This window comes from Peromyscus eremicus, chromosome 12, assembly GCF_949786415.1.
Source record: "Peromyscus eremicus chromosome 12, PerEre_H2_v1, whole genome shotgun sequence".
Taxonomy (NCBI): Eukaryota; Metazoa; Chordata; class Mammalia; order Rodentia; family Cricetidae; genus Peromyscus; species Peromyscus eremicus.
The window spans coordinates 7783769-7805449 of record NC_081428.1 but is presented as its reverse complement, the minus strand read 5'-3'; the positions used below and the strand labels follow the sequence as shown (position 1 = coordinate 7805449).

General features: G+C 48.9%; 1 protein-coding gene across 1 annotated transcript in view; it reads left to right on the top strand.

Annotated features, from left to right (window-relative positions):
• Nucleotides 1-6447: 6447 nt before the first annotated feature.
• The window catches only part of Eva1c (eva-1 homolog C), a 72931-nt gene continuing 57697 nt past the window's right edge, over nt 6448-21681 (top strand). Inside the window, 1 exon segment of the mRNA XM_059277489.1 lies at nt 6448-6924. Within this exon segment, the coding sequence (XP_059133472.1) occupies nt 6765-6924 (160 nt within the window). The 5' untranslated portion in view covers nt 6448-6764.

The window sequence follows — 21681 nt, the reverse complement described above, 5'->3', positions numbered from 1 at the left end:
TCTTAACTGCTGATCTATCTCTCTAGCCCCAATACACATGTTCTTTAAGACCTCCTTCAGTAGACTTTTGGGTTAAACGTTGCCTACACACATTTTCTAGTACATTCTAGCTTCTGTCGCCCCCACTAGTCAGGCTCCCTGCTATTGATGTGGCTCTGTGGTACGGTTCTAAAACAAGCCACTATTTGTTGCTTTCTAAAAATAAGTCCTTTTAGGCCTGGAGGGTATGGCCTCCCTCTCCTGAGCTGAAAGGTTGGTTTCTTTGAGGCTGAGAAATGGCTGCTTATATCTTCTCAGAACAGTCACAGTCCATCTTCATTGGAAACCTGAAGTCTTACCTTGATAGCTCGGGTGAAAAGACCTGATTAGACCTGAAATTTAAGTTCAAAGCCCTCAAACATCTTCTGAAACACACTTAGATATGTGTGGAGGTGAGCAGCAAAGATCTCTAGGGAGAAGAGAAACAGGACTGCAACTTAGAGCTAGCAGAATACACAGAGGTTGTTTTAAAAGGGAAAAAAAAGGAAAAAGAAAAGGAAGAGAGACAGCCAATTTATAATGTCCCTTAGGGGTGCCTCTCCCACAAAAGATGAATGTCTCGGATATAAGGAGCATCTCAAACTCATTCAGGGTGAGGTGAGCTTGTCCAATAGCACATGGCCTACAGAGGGGTGCTGTTACATTGGCATCTATTCCTAGTGGCTGTGCCTCTCAGTACAGGGGCTTCCCTCAGCTCCTCACTCTGGGCGAGCTTGTATCCTCAATGTCTCTATCATTTTATAACAGATGGATAATTGATATCCTTTATTAGTTACCATGATTCTCAAAGGGTTGGGAACAATTTATCATTTGGCTTACTCTTATCAGACTGAATTCACTCTTTTTTCTTCTCTCCAACCCTGGGATTGAACATAGGTCCATGTGCATGATAAGCAGTGCCATACCATTGAGATACATCTCCTGCTTTTCAGACTGAATTGATATGAATTCCAGTGTCTATAATCTGGCTGGATAATCAAGTGGTTGTAGCCACTTCTTAGCTTTCAAATTCTATTATAGAAGAAAGAGTGAAGGGCACGTGTGTGTGTGTGTGCCTTAACTATTTTCTTTCTTTCCTTCCTTCCTCCTTCCCTCCCTCCCTCCCTCCCTCTCCCCCCCCCCATTTTTTTGTAACTAAATAACTTACTGAGGAGTTTATTTGGCTTATACCTCCAAAGGGAGAGTCCAAAACAGTGGGGGAGCTATGACAGCAGGCAGCCAGAGCAGGAAGCTGAAGGGTCACATTTTCAACCACATGCGCAAAGCAGAGAGAGGAAACTAGAAGTGGGACAAGACCATAAGCTCTCCAAGCCCGCACCCCGTGGGGTGAAGCACTTCCTCCAGCAAGACCGCACTTCCTGTATAACCCCCTCAAACAGTGCCACCTATTGGGGACCACATTCAAAGTGAGTCAATAGGAGACATTCCACATTCAAACCATGGACTTTATTGGTGGGAAACAATCTTCTCTGAGGCTGAGATTGACGTTACAAAGATCTACAAGGTCCCCTCATGTTTGAACCACGCAGTCCTCTCCGCAGGCCTTTGATGGAGTGCCACATTTGAGATGTTTGATTCCCTAATGTTTGGCGGTAAGGAAATGGGACGAGGTAGAATTTCCTTTTGGTTACAGGGGTACAAAGGTACTGGGTGGGGTTGGGGGAGGTACAGAGGAAGATGGATGAGCTTAATTTTCTTGCAAGGGCTAGCCTGGGTGTCCAGGGAGCCTAAGAGAAGGGAGAGCCCTGTGCTGGCTCAGACTGCGGTCCCCTCTTCCAGGGCAGTCACTCACAGGCCACTCTTGGGGAACGGAGCAGAGAGCAGAGTCACTGACAGACAATCGGAACTGACCCAACAGGCGCCTTTTGGCTCATTTGGGAACCACACATGTGAAGACAGAAGACTGGCCCCCTATCCAGTGAAGAGCAGCTGAATGCTGGTACCTTTGGGGCCTGCCGGGGCTACCCTTTGACAGACGTCCACCACTCTCCAGCCCGTAGGCCAGAGAGATGGCTTAGTGGGTAAAAGCTCAATTGTCAGGACTCACATGGCGGAGTGAGTCCTGTGACTCACTCCAGTTGTTCTCTGACTTCCAAACATAAGCACGACACATGTGCACACATACAAACAAATAAAAAAATTAATTTTTCTGCAAGTTAAAAACCTCTTCTCTAAAGACATGTTTTATTTTTAAAACAAATTCTGTGTGTGTGTTTGTTCCTGTGTGGGGGTGCAGGTGTTCACAGAGCCCAGAAGAGGATGTCAGACGCCTTGGAGTTGGAGGGATTGGCGGTTGTAAGCTACCGGACATGGGTGCTGTGAACCAGACTCTGGCCCTCTGCAAGAGCGGTGCATGCTGTTAGCTGCTGAGCCATGTCTCCAGCCTCCTGAACAGTTCTTAAAGGAAGCAAGTTAGGAATGAAATCCTCCGTTTTGACAGAAAAGGCTAAGGGGTAATGCAAAGGAGGGCAGGGAGTTACCTTTAGTCGCCTCTTCCCTACGCCTCAACCGCCAGTTCCCGCCACATAGTATCCGTCCTTGTGAAAATCTCTCCAGGGCTGGGGAGATGGTTCAGTTGATAAAGTGTTTGCCGTGGAAGTGTGAAGACCCGGGTCCCATCCCAGCAGTGGGGGTGAAGACAGGAGGGGTCCTGGGGCTCACGGGCAGCCAGGCGAGCTGAATCGTGAGCTCCAGGCTAACGTGAGACCTCGTTTCAAAAAAATAAAAATGTGGATGGTGCCTGAGGAGCAATATTCAAAGTTGACCTCTGGCCTCCACATGAATGCACACACTCACACACACACCACACACACACACACACACCCATGTGAGCACACCCTCTCCAAACACACACAATCTTTCCCATTCTTCCGCTGCTCTCCTCTCTGTGCTCTCTGGGCTCTCCTCATGACTCTCTCTCTACAGCCACTGCTACTGTGAGATCTTAAAAACATCTCCATTGAGAGAGATTTCACATATTAGAACTCACTTGTTCAAAGTGTATAATCCACTGGCTTAAGGCATATTACATTATTAAGTTTTTAAAGCTATGATGCACTTATATAATAAAAACTTTTTTCGTTTTAACTGTTTTCAATTGTACAACTCGGTGCCTGTAATTATGCGGTTACCACAAATTCCAGAACTTTAAAAACAGTCACCTCCAACAGAAGCTCAAGTGCTCATTAAGCAGTAACTCCTGACCCACCTCCTCAGCTTCCCCTCCAGTCTGCATTCTGCCCTGTGACCCTGCTGGCCAAACTCCTCCTCCAAGTCGACTCATACTCCACTTGTCTGGTTAACTTCTCTCAGCATAATGTCTTCAGGGGTCATCCATGTTGCGGCACGTACCAGAACATCTCTCCTTTTTTATTGCCAAATAATATTCTGCGTTTTGTTTATCCCTTCATCCATTGATGGGCACATGGATCGCTTCCACCTCCTGTCGACCTCACATAATGAATACTGGTGTGCAAGGATCTATTTTAGTCACTGATTTTGATTCTCTGGGGTGCATACTCTCCAGCCCCCTCCCCCTTTTATTCGAGACATGATATCGCTATGTACTTAAGCTGACTCAAACTTGCAATCCTCCTGCCTCAGCCTCCTAAGTTCTGGGATTGCAGGCGTGCCCCACCACATCCAGCTGGACCAGCTGTGGACACTTCCAGTTTATTTGTGCCCAGTTGCCACAGGAATCTTTTTGACCCTGCAGTGTTGGGGATCAAACCTAGGGACTTGAACAGTCTAAGCAAATGCCACTGAGCTAACCTCTCAGCTTTATCCATATGTTGGTAGGAACATTTCTACCAACATATGCCAGCTCACACCACTTCTCTGTTCATAATCCTTTGCCAGTTTGACATAAAGATGCCCCTTGAGGTCTGAGAAGATGATTCTGTCCATAAAGCATCTGAGTTGACTCCCAGAACCCACGTGATAAAAAAAAAAAACATGGCAAGATAGATAGCTTGCAGTCCTAGCAGGGAGATAAAGACAAGTAGATCCAGGCACTTACTGGCCAGCCAGCTTAGCCTTCTTGGGGACTTCTAGGCCGGTGAGAGGCCCTGTCTCAAAAACAAGTGGATAGTACCTGAGGAGTGAGCCCCAAAATTGTCCTCTGGCCTCCTCATGTGTGCACACATGTGTACCCCACATACATACCCACTAAGCAAGGGGTTCAGAGAGACACTCTAACGCTGAGCCAGGCCTTTAGAACCTGAGCTGGGGCCTGCCAGAGTCTCCAAGGTTTCATACCCCTTCCTCTGCTCTAGATGCCCCAGACTTCCCATCCTGCTCCAGAGCCATGCTCCTTTCAGATTTTAACCTTCAGGTCCCTCTTTCTCCCTTTAATATTTTATTGTCATTTATTTATGTGTGCATATGTATGTATGCATATGAGTGAGACAGACAGAGGGATGTTGGATTCTCTGGAGTTATAGGCGGTTGTGAGCTGCCAGATGTAGGTGTTGGGAAGCGAACTCAGGTCCCCTGCAATAATAATAGTATGTGCTCTTAACCACTGAGCCATCTCTCCGGCGCAGGTTCCTCTTTCTAAAATGTTCACACACCTCCAAATCCCTAGGTCTTGCTAGCTTTATTAATAGTCAACCCTTCCTATCTTTTCCATCTATCTTACCATAGAAATTTTCCCTAACGTCCACAAACCCCGCACCCCAGTCCCCTGTCTGTCAATCTTTTGTGCTCTTTCAGCCCTTTGTCTGTTATGACTTGGCGTGGATGGTCCAATGTCTTGTCCTCCCTGCTGTAGTGATGACCCCTACGGACTGAACACCTCCTGTGTGTCTCAGGCTGTTCCACACACATCTCCTGTAGTACCTTATCACAAGCTGACAATGGAAGCATGGGGATCCAGTCACAGTGTCGGTGACGTCTAGAAACCACTACTGCCCCCAGAGTCATCCCTCAGGGAGCGTGGTGCTCCTTCCTGTGCCAGCATCTTCATGCCCTACCAAAGAACCTGGCGCACGCTGGTAGCCAATCCATACCTAGATGAGGGGATAAGATGGAAGTACAGGAGGGACTCGTGTGTATGTGTGTATGTGTGCCACATGTGTGAGGGGGCCGGTGGAGGCCAGACTAGGGCTTGGTGTCCCCTGGAGCAGAGAGATTCGGGGTGGTTGCAAGCTCCCAGCACAAGCTGCTGAGATTTGAACTTCGGTCTTCTGTAAGAGCAGCACGCTCTCTTAACCGCTGAGCCATCTCTCCAGCCCAAGGCTGTGCTTTCGTTTTAACATAATAATGTTTTGTTTTGTTTTGCAGTTCAGCCTCGCACACTGGCTCTCTCTACACAAACACTGATAGTTAGCATTTTCTTCCCATCCTCAGGATCCCAATTTGGCCGACCTAGCCCCGGCAGGATGTGTGGCTGTCCTCTTCCTTGGATTTTAGTGGTCCACCTCTGAGACAGTGCCACAGGGAGGCAGAGCGTCCGCGTGCTCTGCTGGCCTGGCCTCACACTGGCTGCTCTGCTCCGGGAGTCGGGCGGAGCTGGAAGCCTGGCCCCGCCCTTGGCGCTCGTTATCTACGTTTCCGCGTCAGGCGCTGGGTGAACTTGGCAAGCCCTCCCGGCTGTGGATGGGGAACACTTTGTGCCCAGCGCCGGCCCGCTGGGCCCTCCTCCTTCCCGCCGGCGCCGCAGGGCCTGGACGCCTCCGCTGTCCCTAGGTCTGGGGTCTTTGGAACCCGAGTTACCTTGCACCTGGACCGCAGCTCTGAACTCCCACGCTTCGTCCCCAGTGTGGTCACCGATCTCTTGGTCTACGGGAGTCCAAATGTGTGGACACCGCGCTTAGTCAAGGGGGGTCATATAGGTGCCGTGGCCCATTTTAAAACAAAGCTCAATTATAAGCGCGCAGCGGCTGTTTATTCCAGCCCAGCCTCTGATCCCCGAGGGCTGCTGTCAACTAGTACCCACAGGAAGCTCAACCCCAACAAAAAGAACCGGGCCTGGAGCCTAGGGACCTGCTTGAGACCCTCAGCTCGCTCAGGTCCAGACTACAAGAACCTAGGCAGATCGCGGGATGGTGGGTAGAGGGTGGAGGACCCTATCTCCCATTCTGTGTAATGACCACTGCGTGCTTGGTGGCTGTACCTCAAGGGCTGAAGGTGTCAGGGATAGTAATGCCTCTATCTCCGGGACCCCCACCTTCCCACGGTCCCCGCTCCCCGCTGGCCAGGGCTGCACGCGCGGCGCTGACTCTAAAGTGCGTCACGGACGGCACCCGCCGTGCTGCTTCACCGGCCTGGGTGAGGTTGGCGCCGGGCCAGTGCAGGCTGGGCCAGCAGCGCCTGGGCCATCACCCCACCCGGGCGTGGAAAGCGCTGAAGTTGCGCAGCACCGGGATCGCAGCTGGGACACTCTCCGCTAGGGGCTCCGCGCCCCCGATCCGCCTCCGCAACCCTCCCGGGCACGAGGTGACACCCCCTCGGTTCCCTAGGCGCGCGGAGCCGGGGAGATTTCTTCAGGATCAACTGCGCGGCGGCCTCCCCGGGCTCCTTGCCCCGCCCCGGGTCTCCGCCCCCTCCCCTTTGCCTAGGGATCTCGGACCCGGAGGCGACCGCCTAAGAAGCTCGAGCAGCCTGGACCTGGAGGCGGGCTGGGGGCCGCGGAGCCGCTGGCCACCGACTCTCCCCGCCATGTGACTCGATCCTCCTGCCTGCGATCCCAGTGCCAGCGCCCGCGCCCTGCCGCGCTGCGCATCATGCTCCTGCCGGGACACCCGCGCTCGCCGCCCGCACCCCAACCCGCGCAGAATCCCGGCCTCCGCAGGCAGGTAGAGCCTCCGGGGCAGCTCCTGAGCCTCTTCTACTGCACTGTCCTGGTGTGCTCCAAAGAGACCTCCGCGCTGACCGATTTCTCCGGTAAGAGCTCTCTTGCTTGCCATGAGCCCGCGTTCCCGTCGGTTACCCAGGTGAGAAGTAGGCAGGGGCCCGCCCGCCTCTGTAGGGGGCACGACCTGGATGGATTAAAGTTCAAGTGGACTCCATAAGCAGTTTTCTTGCCTGGTGGGAGTTTAGGTGATGGTATCAGGGGAGTCGTCTCTTCCTAACGATGGACCTGTAAGATATTTCGAGTTTTTCCGCGGTGCTCTTGACCTTTGTTAGTTTCCTGAACATCAGCCGCACAGCCCTGACCTTCATGTGTTCACTAGAGGATCCCTAAATTGAGCCCGGTACCACGCCCAGCTCTGGGAGATAACCGTGTTCTGGACGAACAGTTGCGCTTGGCTGGCCACCCACACGATAAGGGTGCGTCCAGCCAGACTCCAGGGTACCCATGTAAGGAGACTAGCCCAGGGCACACTGGACCTAAAGTCCAAGCCAGTCCCTAGGGAGGGAGCCTAGGAAGATTGGAGGTCTGGTGGAGATGCCTTGAGAGACTCATAGGAGCTGACGCCAGAGAATACGTACGCAGAGGCATGACTTTATAACAAAAGGTGCCAGCACCCACCAAACACACACACACACACACACACACACACACACACACACACACACACACCCTGACCTCCTCCTGCCAAATCAAAGATCTTTGGCGAACTCCTACCCCAACCCTCTGGCAAAAGATCTTAGCAAGGTGCGAGGCAGCAGGTGGCAGGTGTAGGGAAGGTTTTTAGAAGGTAACAAATATCTACAGCTGTTAACAGCCCTGAGTCTCCATAGGCTCAGCAGCTTTCTCCATCATTCCCGGGGCGCATCAACTCTGTGCCTCTCACTCCCCTTTTTCTCAGGACCTTCTGCCCAGCTTAGGCTGGGCACAGACACTAACAAGCCCCTTGCTGCAGGGTTTTCCCCCTTTGTTCTTCAGTGTGATTGTGGTAAACAGAGTCACCCCTCTGTTCTGCGTGCACGACAGACTACCAGGCAAAGAAACGGGAAGACCAGACTTGAGTTGGGTTTCTGGTTTGCTTACAGAGAATGTCATTCATTGTTAGCTGAGAGCCCTTAGCTCAGAGGTTCTTTGCCTAGAATATTTAATATCAAGGCAGTGTTCCTGCCTGGCCAAGGAAGCCAAGATATGCCTGTTTGGCAAGCTCACCAAGGCCCTTAAAAACAAGCCGCAGAGAATCAAAACTCAGGGCAATGTGCTGGGGAAATGCATCGGTTTTTTTTTTTTTTTTTCAAGCACTATTGACTTTTTTCTTTTTCTGTAACAGAACTTTCTTGGCTTCCAGAAACATTCTGCGTTTGCTGATTTAAGCTAGAGTGAGCAGCTCTGAGGGTTTTTTTTTTTTTTTTTTTGCCACCGTCTTGCCCTGCTTATTGTAAGGAAAGAATTAAAAGCTGAACACCCCCCCACACACACACCTCCACCCCACTTTAGTGACATCACTGCAACTGAACAAATATTGCTTTAGGCAAATTGCAATGGAACTCCCCCAATCCCCAGATGACAGACTTTCCGAGTTTGTGTCTGGAGGGAAGCAGTTGTAGTCCTGACAGCGTGCAGGCTGTCACACAAGTCTGGAGATGGACTGTGCATAGTAACGACATACAGCAGATCTAAGCTGTAAACAGGGAGGCACCATCCTGTGAGAAGCAGGTGCTTGTCCGGAGGTCCCTAAGTCCTGAGATGGATGAATGGCTCCCCCCCCCCCCCCCCCCCCCCCCGTTTCCCAGGAGATGCGGGGAGTCTCTAACTCAGAGTCAGCGGCAGGTGGTGGCATTGTCTGGTCACCTTACCTTCCCTCTTTGCTGTCTACGGACTGTAAGGAAACACATGGAACTCTCTTCCCAAGCCATAGACACTCTCAGGTTTAAACCCGAGTTCTGTATAACGTGGGACAGGGAAACCTCCAAAAGATCTCAGAGGGAAAGCGAGGCGAAGTCTTCCGATGAGGGCCCGTTCAGCTTTAAACTGAAGCCAACCCTCCAACCATGTAAGAGAGGGAAAACCCTAAGCTCCCAAATGGACAGTTTGAGTGCCCAGTTGAGTGTGTTGGCCTCACTGATTGATTTCCTGTGGCCTCCAAGGGTACTGCCTGCTTTCCTGGGGACAGGCAGGCCTGTTCCCTTTTATGGGTTTGGCAAGTGTATAGGAGGGGAACAGAAATAAATAGTGGGCTCTCCCCTGCGGAGCCATACCACAATAGCCCCGAGCTAGGGAGCATGTTTGACAATACAGACACTTGTTTTCTAAACCAGAGAAACATCAGAAAGGTGTGGAGGAGAGAGGGAGTTCAGGACCACCCCCCACCCCCCATTACCTCCCCTTGCGAAGAAGAACAGAGAATGTGTCCATGTGAAAGAAAGTCCCAGAATGCTGTGGGCCCCCATCGGAGGGCCCCCGTCAGAGTCATACAGTGCAGAACATTCCTGCAGTTTCAGAACATTACTTAATGTCTCCCCCCTTTGCAGCTCTTTCCCAGGCTATTGCCTGAGGCCATCAGCTGGTGTCATTTTTCCTGGGTCATTGATTTTTTTTTTCCTTGCCCTGGAGATTCTAGCATCAGATCTCTTAATAATCCAAAGGCTGCATGACGGCCCTTTCTCCCATTCTGTGCTTGTGACTTGGGCTAATCATCCCCAAGCCTGCTGAGGCCCAGGCTCCCTGGTACCCTCTTCTCTCTGAAAATTTTGTGTTCCCAGGAAGGCTAGCTTCACTGCATTAAAAATGTATCCCAGGAAAGACACGATGGCTCAGTGGGTAGAGGCACTTGCCACCAAGCCTGATGACCTGAGTTTGATATCTGGATCCACACGGCTGAAGGAGTCTTTAGTCCCAGCACTCAGGCGGCAGAGGCAGGAGGACCTCTGAGTTTGAGGTCAGCCTGGTCTACAGAGTGAGATCCAGGACAGCCAGGGCTATGTAGAAAAACCCTGTCTTGAAAAAACAAACAACAAACAACAACAACAACAAAACAAAAAACAAAAAAAGAACACTGGCTGCTCTTCCACAGGACTCAGGCTCGGTTTCCAGAACCTACATGTTATAACTCCAGTTCCAGAGTATCCAATGCACTCTTCTAGTCTCCTCAAGAGTCAGACATGCATGTGGTACATGTACATATAAGTAGGCAAACACACACACATACACACACACATATATACACATAATGTTTTAAAGAAGTCTTTTTTAAAGCTCTCAAATAAAGAAAAACTAAGATGAATACTTATTTAAAGAAACAGCTTGAGAGGCTGGGCCTCTAAGATTAACATTGGACTTCTGTGCTTGGCTTATAGGCCACTGACTTCTCACCTATGTGTCCATCCTTCTGTGTCTGTCTGTGTCTTCATTGCCTCTTCTAAGGCCAACAATCAGATTGGGTCAGGGCCCACATGAATGTCTTTATCTTAACTTAACCCCCCATTTAAAGACTGCGCCTCCAAGTACACTCCCAGTCTAACGTGAATCTAGGTGACACACAAATCCATCTGTAACACAGGTCATCTGCAACCCAACATACGGGCCTGACTGGACGCTCCATCGTAGCCGGAAGTTTCTCCTGTCCTGCCCGGCCCCACGGTCCAGACAAATCTCTCCCACTCAAGGTCCCACAGCCGCTTATAAAATAGTCACTCTGAGGCTTAATATTAATTATAAATTGTTTGGCCTATGGCTCAGGTTTCTTGCTAGCTTATAACTTATAACTCAACCCATTCCTATTAATGTATGTTTTGCCGTGTGGCCCGAGGCTGTGCTGTTACTGATCTGGTGGCATGTTGCTCCTTGGGTGGGCTTGAGTCTCCCCGACTCCGCCCTTCTCTCTGTATCTTCATTTGAATTTTCTACCTGGCTCTTATCCTGCCTTACCATAGGCCAAAGCAGCTTAATTTATTAACTAATGGGAGCAACATATATTCACAGCACACAGAAAGACATCCCACAGCACTCCATGTTCCACTGGCCAGAATTTCAGGATGTGATACAGTGGATATTAGGAGCCAAGTCCTGAAAAGAGACAGGGCACACATAGTTGTCCATTTTCAGGAAGCTAAATTTTCCTATTTTGCACCCAGACAAACAAGGTGTAACCCTAGAAGTGTATAGAATGACCTGGAGAACTAAATGTATGGTGTTGAGCTGTATTGCAGGGTTTCTGATTGAAATGACCTGCAGACATGCAGGCACTGGGTTCTTCTATGGTTTCCTGGGCAATCCCAAGGTGCAATCAGTTCCGAGGCACAGTGCCAGTGGTCACAGGACAGAGCTACCTCCTGTTCATGTATCAGCCCACCCAGAGGATGACTGACTGGGGTCCCCTTCCTCATTAGCCCAAGGTACACCACCAGGGAGACCAAGCCTGCATTTCTCCAGCTACCTCCCAACACCTATGTGCACACACACACACACATACATATACACACACATACACACCCCCTCTGCATTTTATTATTCCTTGGTTATATTGTCCTAGGAGTTATTGTCACTTAAAAAAAAATGTTATGGCGTGAAAAGGCAGCTCATGCCAGAAGAAAAACAAGCTGAATGTCTGAAGTTGTCTGGCTCTCATGGAGAAAGAGAGGAAGAACAAGGGTCTCAGACTGCCTGGCCGTTTCCGTGGAAAGCAGCCGCATCTGAAAAATGCCCCGCCAGGCCTTCTGCGGCAAAGAGTTGTCTCAGCTCACAAGTGCGCATTATTGATGGCCGTGGTCTCCCAGGTGCTGTGTTGGAAAGGGCAGCCTAGCAGCAGTCCTAGGGAGGAGGCAGCAAGAAGGAATGGAACTAATTGAGCCCAGTGTCATTTGACGTCAGCCCTGTAGCAGCCCCTGGTGAGTAGTGGTCTCATTTACAGACGAGAACTTGGCCTTGGATAGGGCAACTAATGTGCCCAAAATGCCCCAGTTAGCAGAACAAGAGCTACCTCCAGCACTGAACTGGCGCTAGCCTAGGGGACTCGGCCTTTGATGGTGTCAAGGAACAGGACAACAAGAATACATCTACAATTGGCCCGGTCTTTCTAGACAGTTCCCGGAGTGACCACTGCTGTCTCAGGTGTCTACTGGGGAGACACAGCGTCTCATCACAGTTGGTCACAAAGAGGCTGTGGTTATGGGAGATACACACAGTTGTTCGGTCATCTCTCAGTGTCTCCTGAGGAGTGATTCAAGGACCCCCGTGGACATCAAATGCTCCTTTCTATGTGAATTTCTATATAAATTGTCTGAGTATAAACTACACAGCTCCCATTGTGGGCTTTCAGCCACCACTTACCATCCCCAAAACAGCTTGAGCTCTAGGCAGACAATTGTTTATATTGTTTAGAGAACGGTCACAAGAAAAAGGAACCTGTACCCATTCAGAACAGGCACACACAGTGTGTGTATATGTGTGTGTGTGTGTGTGTGTGTGTGTGTGTGTGTGTGTGTAGTTTTGAGAAAGAGTTTCACGTAGCTCAACTTGCCTCAAACTCACTATGAAGCCAGCTGAAGATGTCATTGAACTCCTTACGTTTTTTGCCTCCTGAGTGCCGAGATTACAAGCACACAGCACCAGAATTAGCTTCAGGTGTGCACACATGTAACTGAAGGCCAGGCACTGTGGTGCACACCTTTAGTCCTAGCGCTCAGGAGCAGAAGCAGGCAGACTTCTTTGAGTTTGAGGTCGGCCTGGTCTACATAGTGAGCTCTTGGCCAGCCAGAGCTCGATTACAAGCAAATAAACAAACAAATTTTTGATCTGCAGTATGTTGAATCCTTCAGTATTTCCCATGCTTATGGAGGGCAGGTGATATTTGCTGCTCCATCCTGAAAAAAAGAGACATTTTTGTTTATAATTGGCATTCACATTGGCAGTTGAACAGTGTATAATTTATAGATAAATATACACATATTAGAGGTATGTTCTCACAATGTTTTGATTGGTGGGTCATGATTATAAAATGTGGAGGTCACTGATCCTTCCTCCCATCCTGTCAGCTTTAGCATCCTTGAAAAGGGACCAGTTGAAGGATAACAAGACATCTGCCCCCTGACCCATCGCCCATCTTCCTGCTTGCTTTGCCTGATTCTTCCCACCTGTCAGGATTTGAGCCCAGTACTCATCTGGTTTCAGAAGTCCACACACTTATCATTTGAGCGAAGGAATGGCTCAAGAAAGTAGGACAAAGGTTCTTTGAACTTTTATGAGTGGCTGTTAACTGTTTAAATGAGGCTGGTGTGTTTGTGTCATTTGGTAAGGAAGTATGGCTTAGGGGCATAGATCACAGAGTGGCTGAGATTGTTAAGACTGTAGCACTACAAGTAGATGCCCACATGGAAGAGACTGGCCCAGTTATCCTCCCCTCAGAAGGGGAGCCAGTTGATGGTCCCTGGGTGTGGCCATCTCCAGTTAAAACTCTGGCCTAGCCCAGGCAGTGGCCTCCTCCCTTGGCTTCCCTCAGCACAGGTGAGCGACGCTGGTAGGTTAAGAGCACTTTTGTATCCGATGAGAAGCAAATCAGAAACCTCTACTTCAGATGCTATTCCCAGAGTTTCAGGTTCACCGCTCACTGACTCTTCCTGACTTTCGTATCAATATGATGATATATAATGCTTAGGGGTTTTAATCTAGGCAGTGTTCTAATATCAAGGGAAGAAAATAATATAAATAAATTCCAGTGGTTTAAAGCAACTCCACCTTGGTAATGTCCATTGCTTATTTTATCAGAGCCTAATCTTTCCCAGGACTTACACATATTTCTTATAACATGTCCTACCTGGAAAAAATGAGTACACAGATGCTCCCTACATGGAAACATCAGCAACACAGGTCGCTCAAGCGTCATATGAACACACACACACACACACACACACACACACACACACACACACACATTTTAATTAAAAAAGACTCATAGGTGAATTCTGCTGATTATGAATACACAATTGAAAACAACATTATACAAGCAGTCCTCAGCAGCAGCAACAGCGCTCTCAAGAAGCGAAGGAGGGAATCCCCCAAATGAGAAAAGAACGAAGTCCACTATGAAAAACAATGTCCCACTGAAGGAAAGCCAGATGCAGGTACTGACATGAAGAAAACACTGACTGAGATGAACATCTTTGTAGACAGGGCAGTGAGTGGATTAGACACAGCCAAAGACAGAAACAGTGACACGGAAATACTGTACTGGAGAAATTATTCAGAATGAAGCAGATAGGATAAAGTCTTAGAAAAAATCTACAGAAAATGGTAAGAAAATCGATCCGCATACGGGATGGAAGGGAAAGTTAACACACACACACACACACACACACACACACACACACACACACACACACACGCATGCACGCACTTACGTACGCACGCACGCACGCACGCATGCACAGGTAAATTCTTCAGAGAGAAAATGCAAAAGAAGCAACACTCATCATAGACTCACAGAGTTGGTTTTCCGGAATTGCTGAAAGATTGTTTTTAAGCATCTCAAGTAAAGCAATTCGCAGATGTATCAAACCTGTAAACTACTAAAAACAAGCAGACCGAGGGGAAAATAGTATCTATAAAGTGTCCCCATCAACACACTGGGAGACAGAGACAGGGAGATAAATCGCTGTGCTTCGGAGGAAATGAAAATCTAAACAGCCCTCAGCCTAGAACTATAGCTACGTCCAAGTATTTAAAAGATGAGTATGGAAAGAAGACACTTTGACCAGTGGTAAGTCTTCCCTGAAAGAACTACCACAGGACGTTCTTGGTGGAGGACATTAAGTCTAGAAGGCCGGAGAAAGGAACAATGATGATCTCGGGATCCGCACAACGTCCAATTCACTTTTCTCACATTCCCCGCTCTGTCTTCACACTTAAGAGTGGTGTCTTAGTTACTGTCCTGGTGCCGAGAGGAGACGCCGTAGCCAAGGCAACCTATGGAAGGAAGCGGTTCATGGGAGGTTCGGTTACAGTTTCAGAGGGTTGGTTAGTCCGTTGTCATCGTGGCGGTGGGGAGCACAGTGGCATGCAGGCATGGCATGGTGCTGGAGAAGCAGCTGAGAGCTTTACATCCACAGGCAGCAGGCAGGGGTGGGGGAGACTGGCGGGGACTTTTGAAACCTCAAAGCCCACCCCACAGTGACACGCCTCCTCCTAAAGGGCACACCTCCTAATCCTTCTCAAATAGATTATCAACTGGGGCCTAAACATGCAAATATCTGAGCCTATGGGGGCCATTTTCATTCAAACCACAAGAGGCATCCCTCCTCCTGATCTTTCTTCTTCTTCTTCTTCTTCTTCTTCTTCTTCTTCTTCTTCTTCTTCTTCTTCTTCTTCTTCTTTTTCTTCTTCTTCTTTTTCTTCTTCTTCTTCGACAAAGTCTCATGAAATAGACCTATTGGCCTGGAACTCATGGTACAGACTAGCCTGGCCTCACAGACATCTGCCTGCCTCTGTCTCCCAAGTACTGAACTGTGTGCACCATGCTGACTTGCATGTCTTTATCTTAAGAGTGATGTTCTTTTCAGTATCTTTTTTTTTTTCTCCAAGTGCTGGGTATTAAACCCAGGACTTCATACACACCAGGCAGGTACCCCACCACTGAGCTGCATCCCTAGTCAAAATATCTTGTTCTTTTGTCTGGGTTCATGCCATCCTTTCTTGGCCAACTTGAGCTCCTCCACTCACTGGAAGCCTGAGACACTCATCTACCCTCCCCAGATGAGCCTCAGTCCCAAGGCATCCCGTGGGAGAGGAAAAGGAACATTCTAAAGTCTCTCGGGCACCAGATTCCAGGTCTGATCCATGACCACTATGATGAGCTGATCTTGTTCTGTCTTGTTTTCACTGGACCCGTGGACATACAGGTCATAAGCGAGGAGTTTGAGGATAGATAATAGAATCGCCAGGCCATACACTCTAAAATAATAACCAATGCACAGAGCTAGAACCGAGTGTTTAATATTGTGCCCACAGACCTGGCAGACGGCTATGCACAGATTTTACATTTTCATACGTGTCTGACTCACACTGTCTCCAACACCTGTACCCGCAGAGGACTCAGGCCCCAACCCTGAACTTTCTCTGCATTAACAAATTCATTAACAAATGAAGCGGTGCTTGGGGCTGGTAGTTTCCAAACACAGTTGCCACCATGTAAGTCCAGGCAACCAGGCAGCATTGAAATTCACAACTTGGGCTGCTGAATCCGAAGCATGTTTGCGAATGGTCTGATTTCATGAGTGCCTCGGATGTCCCATGAATACAAATGGCCTCATTTGGGGTCAGGGGAACCGGGAGGAAGAAATCGAAGAAAGATCTCCGAAACAAATCTTGAATTCGGATGAGTATAATGGAGCGTGAGCCCATTCGAGTCTATCAGCATTCCTTTGATGATTACAAACGAGTCCCCTTTCCCCGGCAATGTGGGGAGTAATCTGGGTAAAATAACCCTTTTTGTCCGCCAAGGCCCGTGTGCTGCTCCCCCGTGACAGCTGTCAGAGTAGTGTTTCAGAGGCTAAGGGGCGCTCACCAGGCCACCGAGCCATCCCTTTACTTAGAAAACTTTTCATGTTTGGCCACTTCTAAACTTCTCAGGCTGGAAACCATAAATCATTATACTGTCCCAAGGAACAAGAGACCTGTCACTGAGTCCCCCCCCCCCCCCCTTTCCTCGCCTGTTGGACGGAAGACAGGTGGAAATGAGAATGAATGATCTTATCTAGAAAGCCAATTTGTACAGCCACTGAGGGATCTACTTTAAGAAATGCAGGCGATGTGGCGGCCCCTTCCCATTAGGAAAAAAAAGAGAGAAAAAAAAAAAAAAGAACCCTGCAAGTTCATGCTTCTTTTGGTCTCTTTGGTTGTGAAACACCGGGGATGGTCAGTGGCAACACTGCTTCCTGTGTTTCTGAGGCTCAGATAACTAAACACTCTTCCAAAGCATATGATCAAAATGACCCGTGGGTGGGTCAGACTGGAGGCGGGAGCCCCCTCCCCAGCCTCGGAAGGAGGAGCGATGCTGCAGGCCTCTCTGATCTTGTTTTTCTGATCTGTCTGACCTCTTCCACTCCCAGGGTCGAGGTCAGAGGTCCTCCTGTTCTGATTCCATCTTTTACTTGACTCGGAGCCCCACAGTTGTCTGCCTCTTTGAGGTGGTTTAAATACCCAACGTCACTGGGCAGTGGTGGCACACACCTTTAATCCCAGCACTCAGGAAGCAGAGGCAGGTGGATCTCTGTGAGTTCCAGGCCAGCCTGGTCTACAGATCGAGTTCCAGGACAGGCTCTAAAATTACACAGAGAAACCCTGTCTCGAAAAACACCCCCCAAAAAGAATCAAAGAAATGTCTCCCATGGACTCACGTGTTTGAGTGCTTGATTTCAGTTGGTGGTGGTGTTTGGGAGGTTTAGGAAGTGTGGCCTTGCTAGAGGAAGGGTGTCACTAAGGGCGGACTTTGAGAGTTAATAACCGTACCTCACTTCTAGTTCCTGCTCTGCTTCATATAAGTGGTTGAAGATGAGATCTCTCATCTTCATGTTTTTGCCGACATGCATGCCTCCCTGCCATAATGGACTCTTATCCCCCCCCCCCCCCCCCCCCCCGCCCCCGACAACCATAAGCCAAAATAGTTTCTTCTATAAGTTGCGCTTGGTCATAGAGTTTTACCACAGCAACAGAAAGTAACTAATACAGCCCTTAAAAGCATAAACCAATCCCGTGAGGCTGAAGGGCCCTTGTCCAGGGCCTCTGTGTTTCTGTGTTCTCACAGAAGGTTGCTTGAAATCATCAGCATTCACCAGAGTGCCTCAAGGTAACACAGCCAGTGTCTACCTACCCAGGGAAAGTGTGACTCCCCTCAAAGGGTTAATAAAAACCAGAATGATTTTGCATCTAAGTAATGTTTGGCAATGCCCGGATTTATAGTTTTGAGGGGTGCTAGTGGAGCTGAGGATGCTGCTAAGCATCTTCCCATGCACAAGGCCACTGCGGCGATGAGGAGTCACCTTTGCTGAGGCAGAGGAAGCTGGAGAAATCCAGTAGAGTTGACCTTGTCTCCTTCACACTCTGGTGGAACTTGAAGAAATTAAAACACTTCATTCTTTTCACATTATTATTTTTTCCTGTGTGTGAACCCATGTGTGCGCTATGCACGGGAAGGTCGGAGGACAGTGGTCAGAGGGCAGTCTGGGGGACCGGGATCTTTCTGCCGTGTAGGTCCTGGGAATTGAACTCAAGTGGTCAGACTTGGTTGCAGGTGCCTTTATCTGCTAAGCCATTTTGCCAGCCCTTAAAACACCAAGAGTTTCAAAATGCAGACAGCTCATGTCCTGAAGCCCAGCTTGCCTTCTCAGAGTAGGGGACTCTCCAGTTCCTCCAAACTGGGGGGATGACAGTCCCTCTATTAAGGTGCCTCTCCACTCCGCCCAGGCGGGTTTTACTCGGTCCTTTCCTTTCCTCTAAGGGGCTAGCTTGTGTCTTTGGGTCCTTCTCCCTCCTTATTTCAAGCTGAGCCCTTGGCCGCCAGCAGGCACCAGCTACAATGTTGCGCTGGAGAGCCGTCCTGGCTTGAAGTCTCTGCTTGCTCGAAGCATGAGCAAGGATGAGTTTGCAACACACACACCTCAGTTATCTTGGGATCTCAGGCACGCGGGGTTCAATTTGATCGGAATCTTAAAAGGGAAGAGGGAGAGGAAGTCATACAGACCGCGCATGCGGAGATCTGCGTTGCCCTGGCATCTCCTTGTGGGCTTCCTTCCCCTTCCCTGCAGTCATGCCTCCTGTCCCTCTGCCCACAGCCACACCCACCTCTGCACACCCACGTGCAGACAGCCCCTGGCACTCACACACAAGCACGTTGCTTTTAAGCAGCCGTGTCTTCCCTGTGCTGCGTGTCACACACTTACTAGGACCCATGTGGGGCTCACGTGGCCCGGAGAGCTAAGTGACACCGTGGGCCCACCCTGAGGAGAGGTGAGGCCACCACCACCACCTCCCACCCAGAGGCTGCAAGACCTCAGGGTGGTTCCCACTTTCCGGCCAGGCTCTCTCCTCTCACCTCATTTATAGACAAGTCACAACGCCACTCAGAATATTTCCTTCTCTCTGACACAGAAAATCTACTATTGTTTCCAAGAGAGCGAGTAGGGACACTGGCAGGGACGGGTGTGCAGTATTTGAACAGCTTCGTGACTCAGTCCATCTGAATTTCCAAGCATTTTAAGAGCTTTGTCCAAAAAGGAAAGAAAGAAAGAAAAAAAAAAAAAGGTCTATTGTATGGTTCTTGGCACTGAAGAAAATAGCGAGCCTGTTAGAACTCTGTTTCAGATGTGATTTTCAAGTGGGTGATGTAGGAATGCTGTCCCACGGCTAGGGCTTTGCTCTTTTTTTTCTGATTCCTGTTCATTCAGGGGCCCTGGAACTCAAGTTTTCAGAAGCAACTCTTGTTGACATTGAAACATCTTTTCCTGTGATTCCCTCTTAATAAAAAAGGCATCCTGTCCTCAGGCAAAGATCAGGATGTCTTTTAGATGAGTGTGGCTCACTGAATAGAAAGAAAAACACCCTTGAGTATGTATCCAATATCTATTTTATGTATTATATAAAGTGTAGTCCCTTCTTAGCAACCTTCCCCAGACCCCAAACTCTGAGGGCACTCACGTTCCTTCTGTAGTGTGCCACGGGCTTTGCGTGTGACCTGCACCCCCTCCCATGTGTATACACACCCTCCCACTTATTTCTAGACAACTTAACAGCCTACCGTACAACGGAATGCTGTGCACAAAGCTGATGCACTGTATTATTTGGGAGCTAACGACAAGAAGATGAGTCTGTAATATTCAGTACAGACTCTGTTTTCCCCCCAAGTGTTTCGATGCACGGTTGGATGAGCTCATGGGCGTGGGATCCATGGTTACAGAGGCCGGCTGCATACATTTTCAGAGCTGGGTCTTGTACAACTTTACTTCTTTTTTCCCCCCTCAATGCTGTTCAAGAAGGTAGAGAGCTTACTGAGCTTCCCCGACACCTCATATATTCAGTGTTCACTTCTGGGTATAGATGTCATAAAAATGAGCAAGGAAAATTGAGTGTTAAACCTACTCTTCCTTTCTCGGCTTCCCTGGATTTGAATAGTGAGTGGCGATTTTTTTTTTAATATACACACATTTTATGAGTACACATGTGGCCTCCCTCTGTTCTGTCTTTTCCTGTTATTAACTGTTATGTACAAAGAATGGAACATCACGCTCAACCTCTGGGTCCCTCTGAACCATGATGAACTGGTGCCACTCTGGCTGGGGAACCTTGACAGAGTGTGACCAACAATCTATCCTCCTGATAGGAGTGACTGTCTACTCACTTGAGTTCTCTGTCTAGTGCCACACATCCCTAGCAAAACAACTTGGATGTCCTTCTTTCTGGCTTTCTTATAGCTCTCAAGAAGGTTTTTGTTTTGTTTCTACAATAAGAAATATAACATGGTGTCATATGGAGAACCCATGCTACAACAAGGAATGCTCTGGACTGATTCTCATATAAAATAAGACCCTGGACAAGATGAGTTTCTGGAAACAGACACATACAACCCTCCTAGCCCAGGTCATTTGCTGTGAGAGACAGGCTTGACCAGAAGAAACATCTCAGAACATTACTCCCATGTGAGCAGATAAAATGAGTGAGAAACTTGTGTCTGTATGAGATGTTCAGTATTGCTCTACACACCAACCCAACAGCCTTCCCTGGAACCTTGTGGAACATTCTGGAATGTGACTTGTTACTGATAAAAACCGACTCTGTGTCATTTGCCTTCACTGCCCACGTATTTTCTCTCTGTGAGAAGGTAAATTATTAGGTAGGGCTTAGGCAGACTGATGTACTAATTGAAAGCTTTACTTTAAAGAATGTTAAGTGTTTGCGACTCGGTCTCACAGACTGGGATAAAATTGCAGTGCTTGGAGGTAGGTTGCCCATTAGTATAATTATCATTATTATTCTTCTTCAAGCAAGTGGTGAGAAATGAGTACAGTCTGACACTCTCTGCACTTCGGTGGACTGGGAGCAAGAGTGACTTTGCTACGGTTAGGGAGGGCTGAGAACCACAGGGGAATTCCACAGAATAGTCAAAGCCCGGGCTTATTTCACCACCAACTCAATCCTTTACTAAACCTGGACCTTGATAAAACTATCGCCAAGGAAATCACACGTTAGAATGGACCTGGCCAACAGAGATACAATACAACCTGAATATGGAAAATTAAACATCGTAACGGCCACTTTAGGGAAAGCAAGCAAGGAAGGGAGGTGAAGTGACCATCCACAGTAAATGTCACTTAACTCGGTGTACGTCAGACAGCGTCATTTCAGCACGAATCATCGTGCACCTGTTCATACACTGTGCCTGTTCATGGGGCACATATGTGGGGGTCAGGGGGTAACCTCGATGGTGGTCCTTGCCTCCCATAAGGGTCTCTCTAGCTGTTTGTGGCTCTGCACACCAGGCTCGTTAGCCCAGGAGCTCCAGGAATTCTCCTGTTTCTCTACTGTAGGACCTCGCACCACAGGACTGCTGGGATTGCAGGCATGCGCTACCACTCTGGCTTTTACAGGGCTCCTGGGGATGCAAACTCTGGTCTTCACACCGCTCCAGCGTTGAGCCATCTCCCAGGCCCAGTTCTCATGTCACTTTAGTCTCATTTTAAGCAAGAATGGTCTTTATTTTTCATCGCCCTGGCATTCGCCACTCTCCCCTGGAGTCCCATGTGCCAACG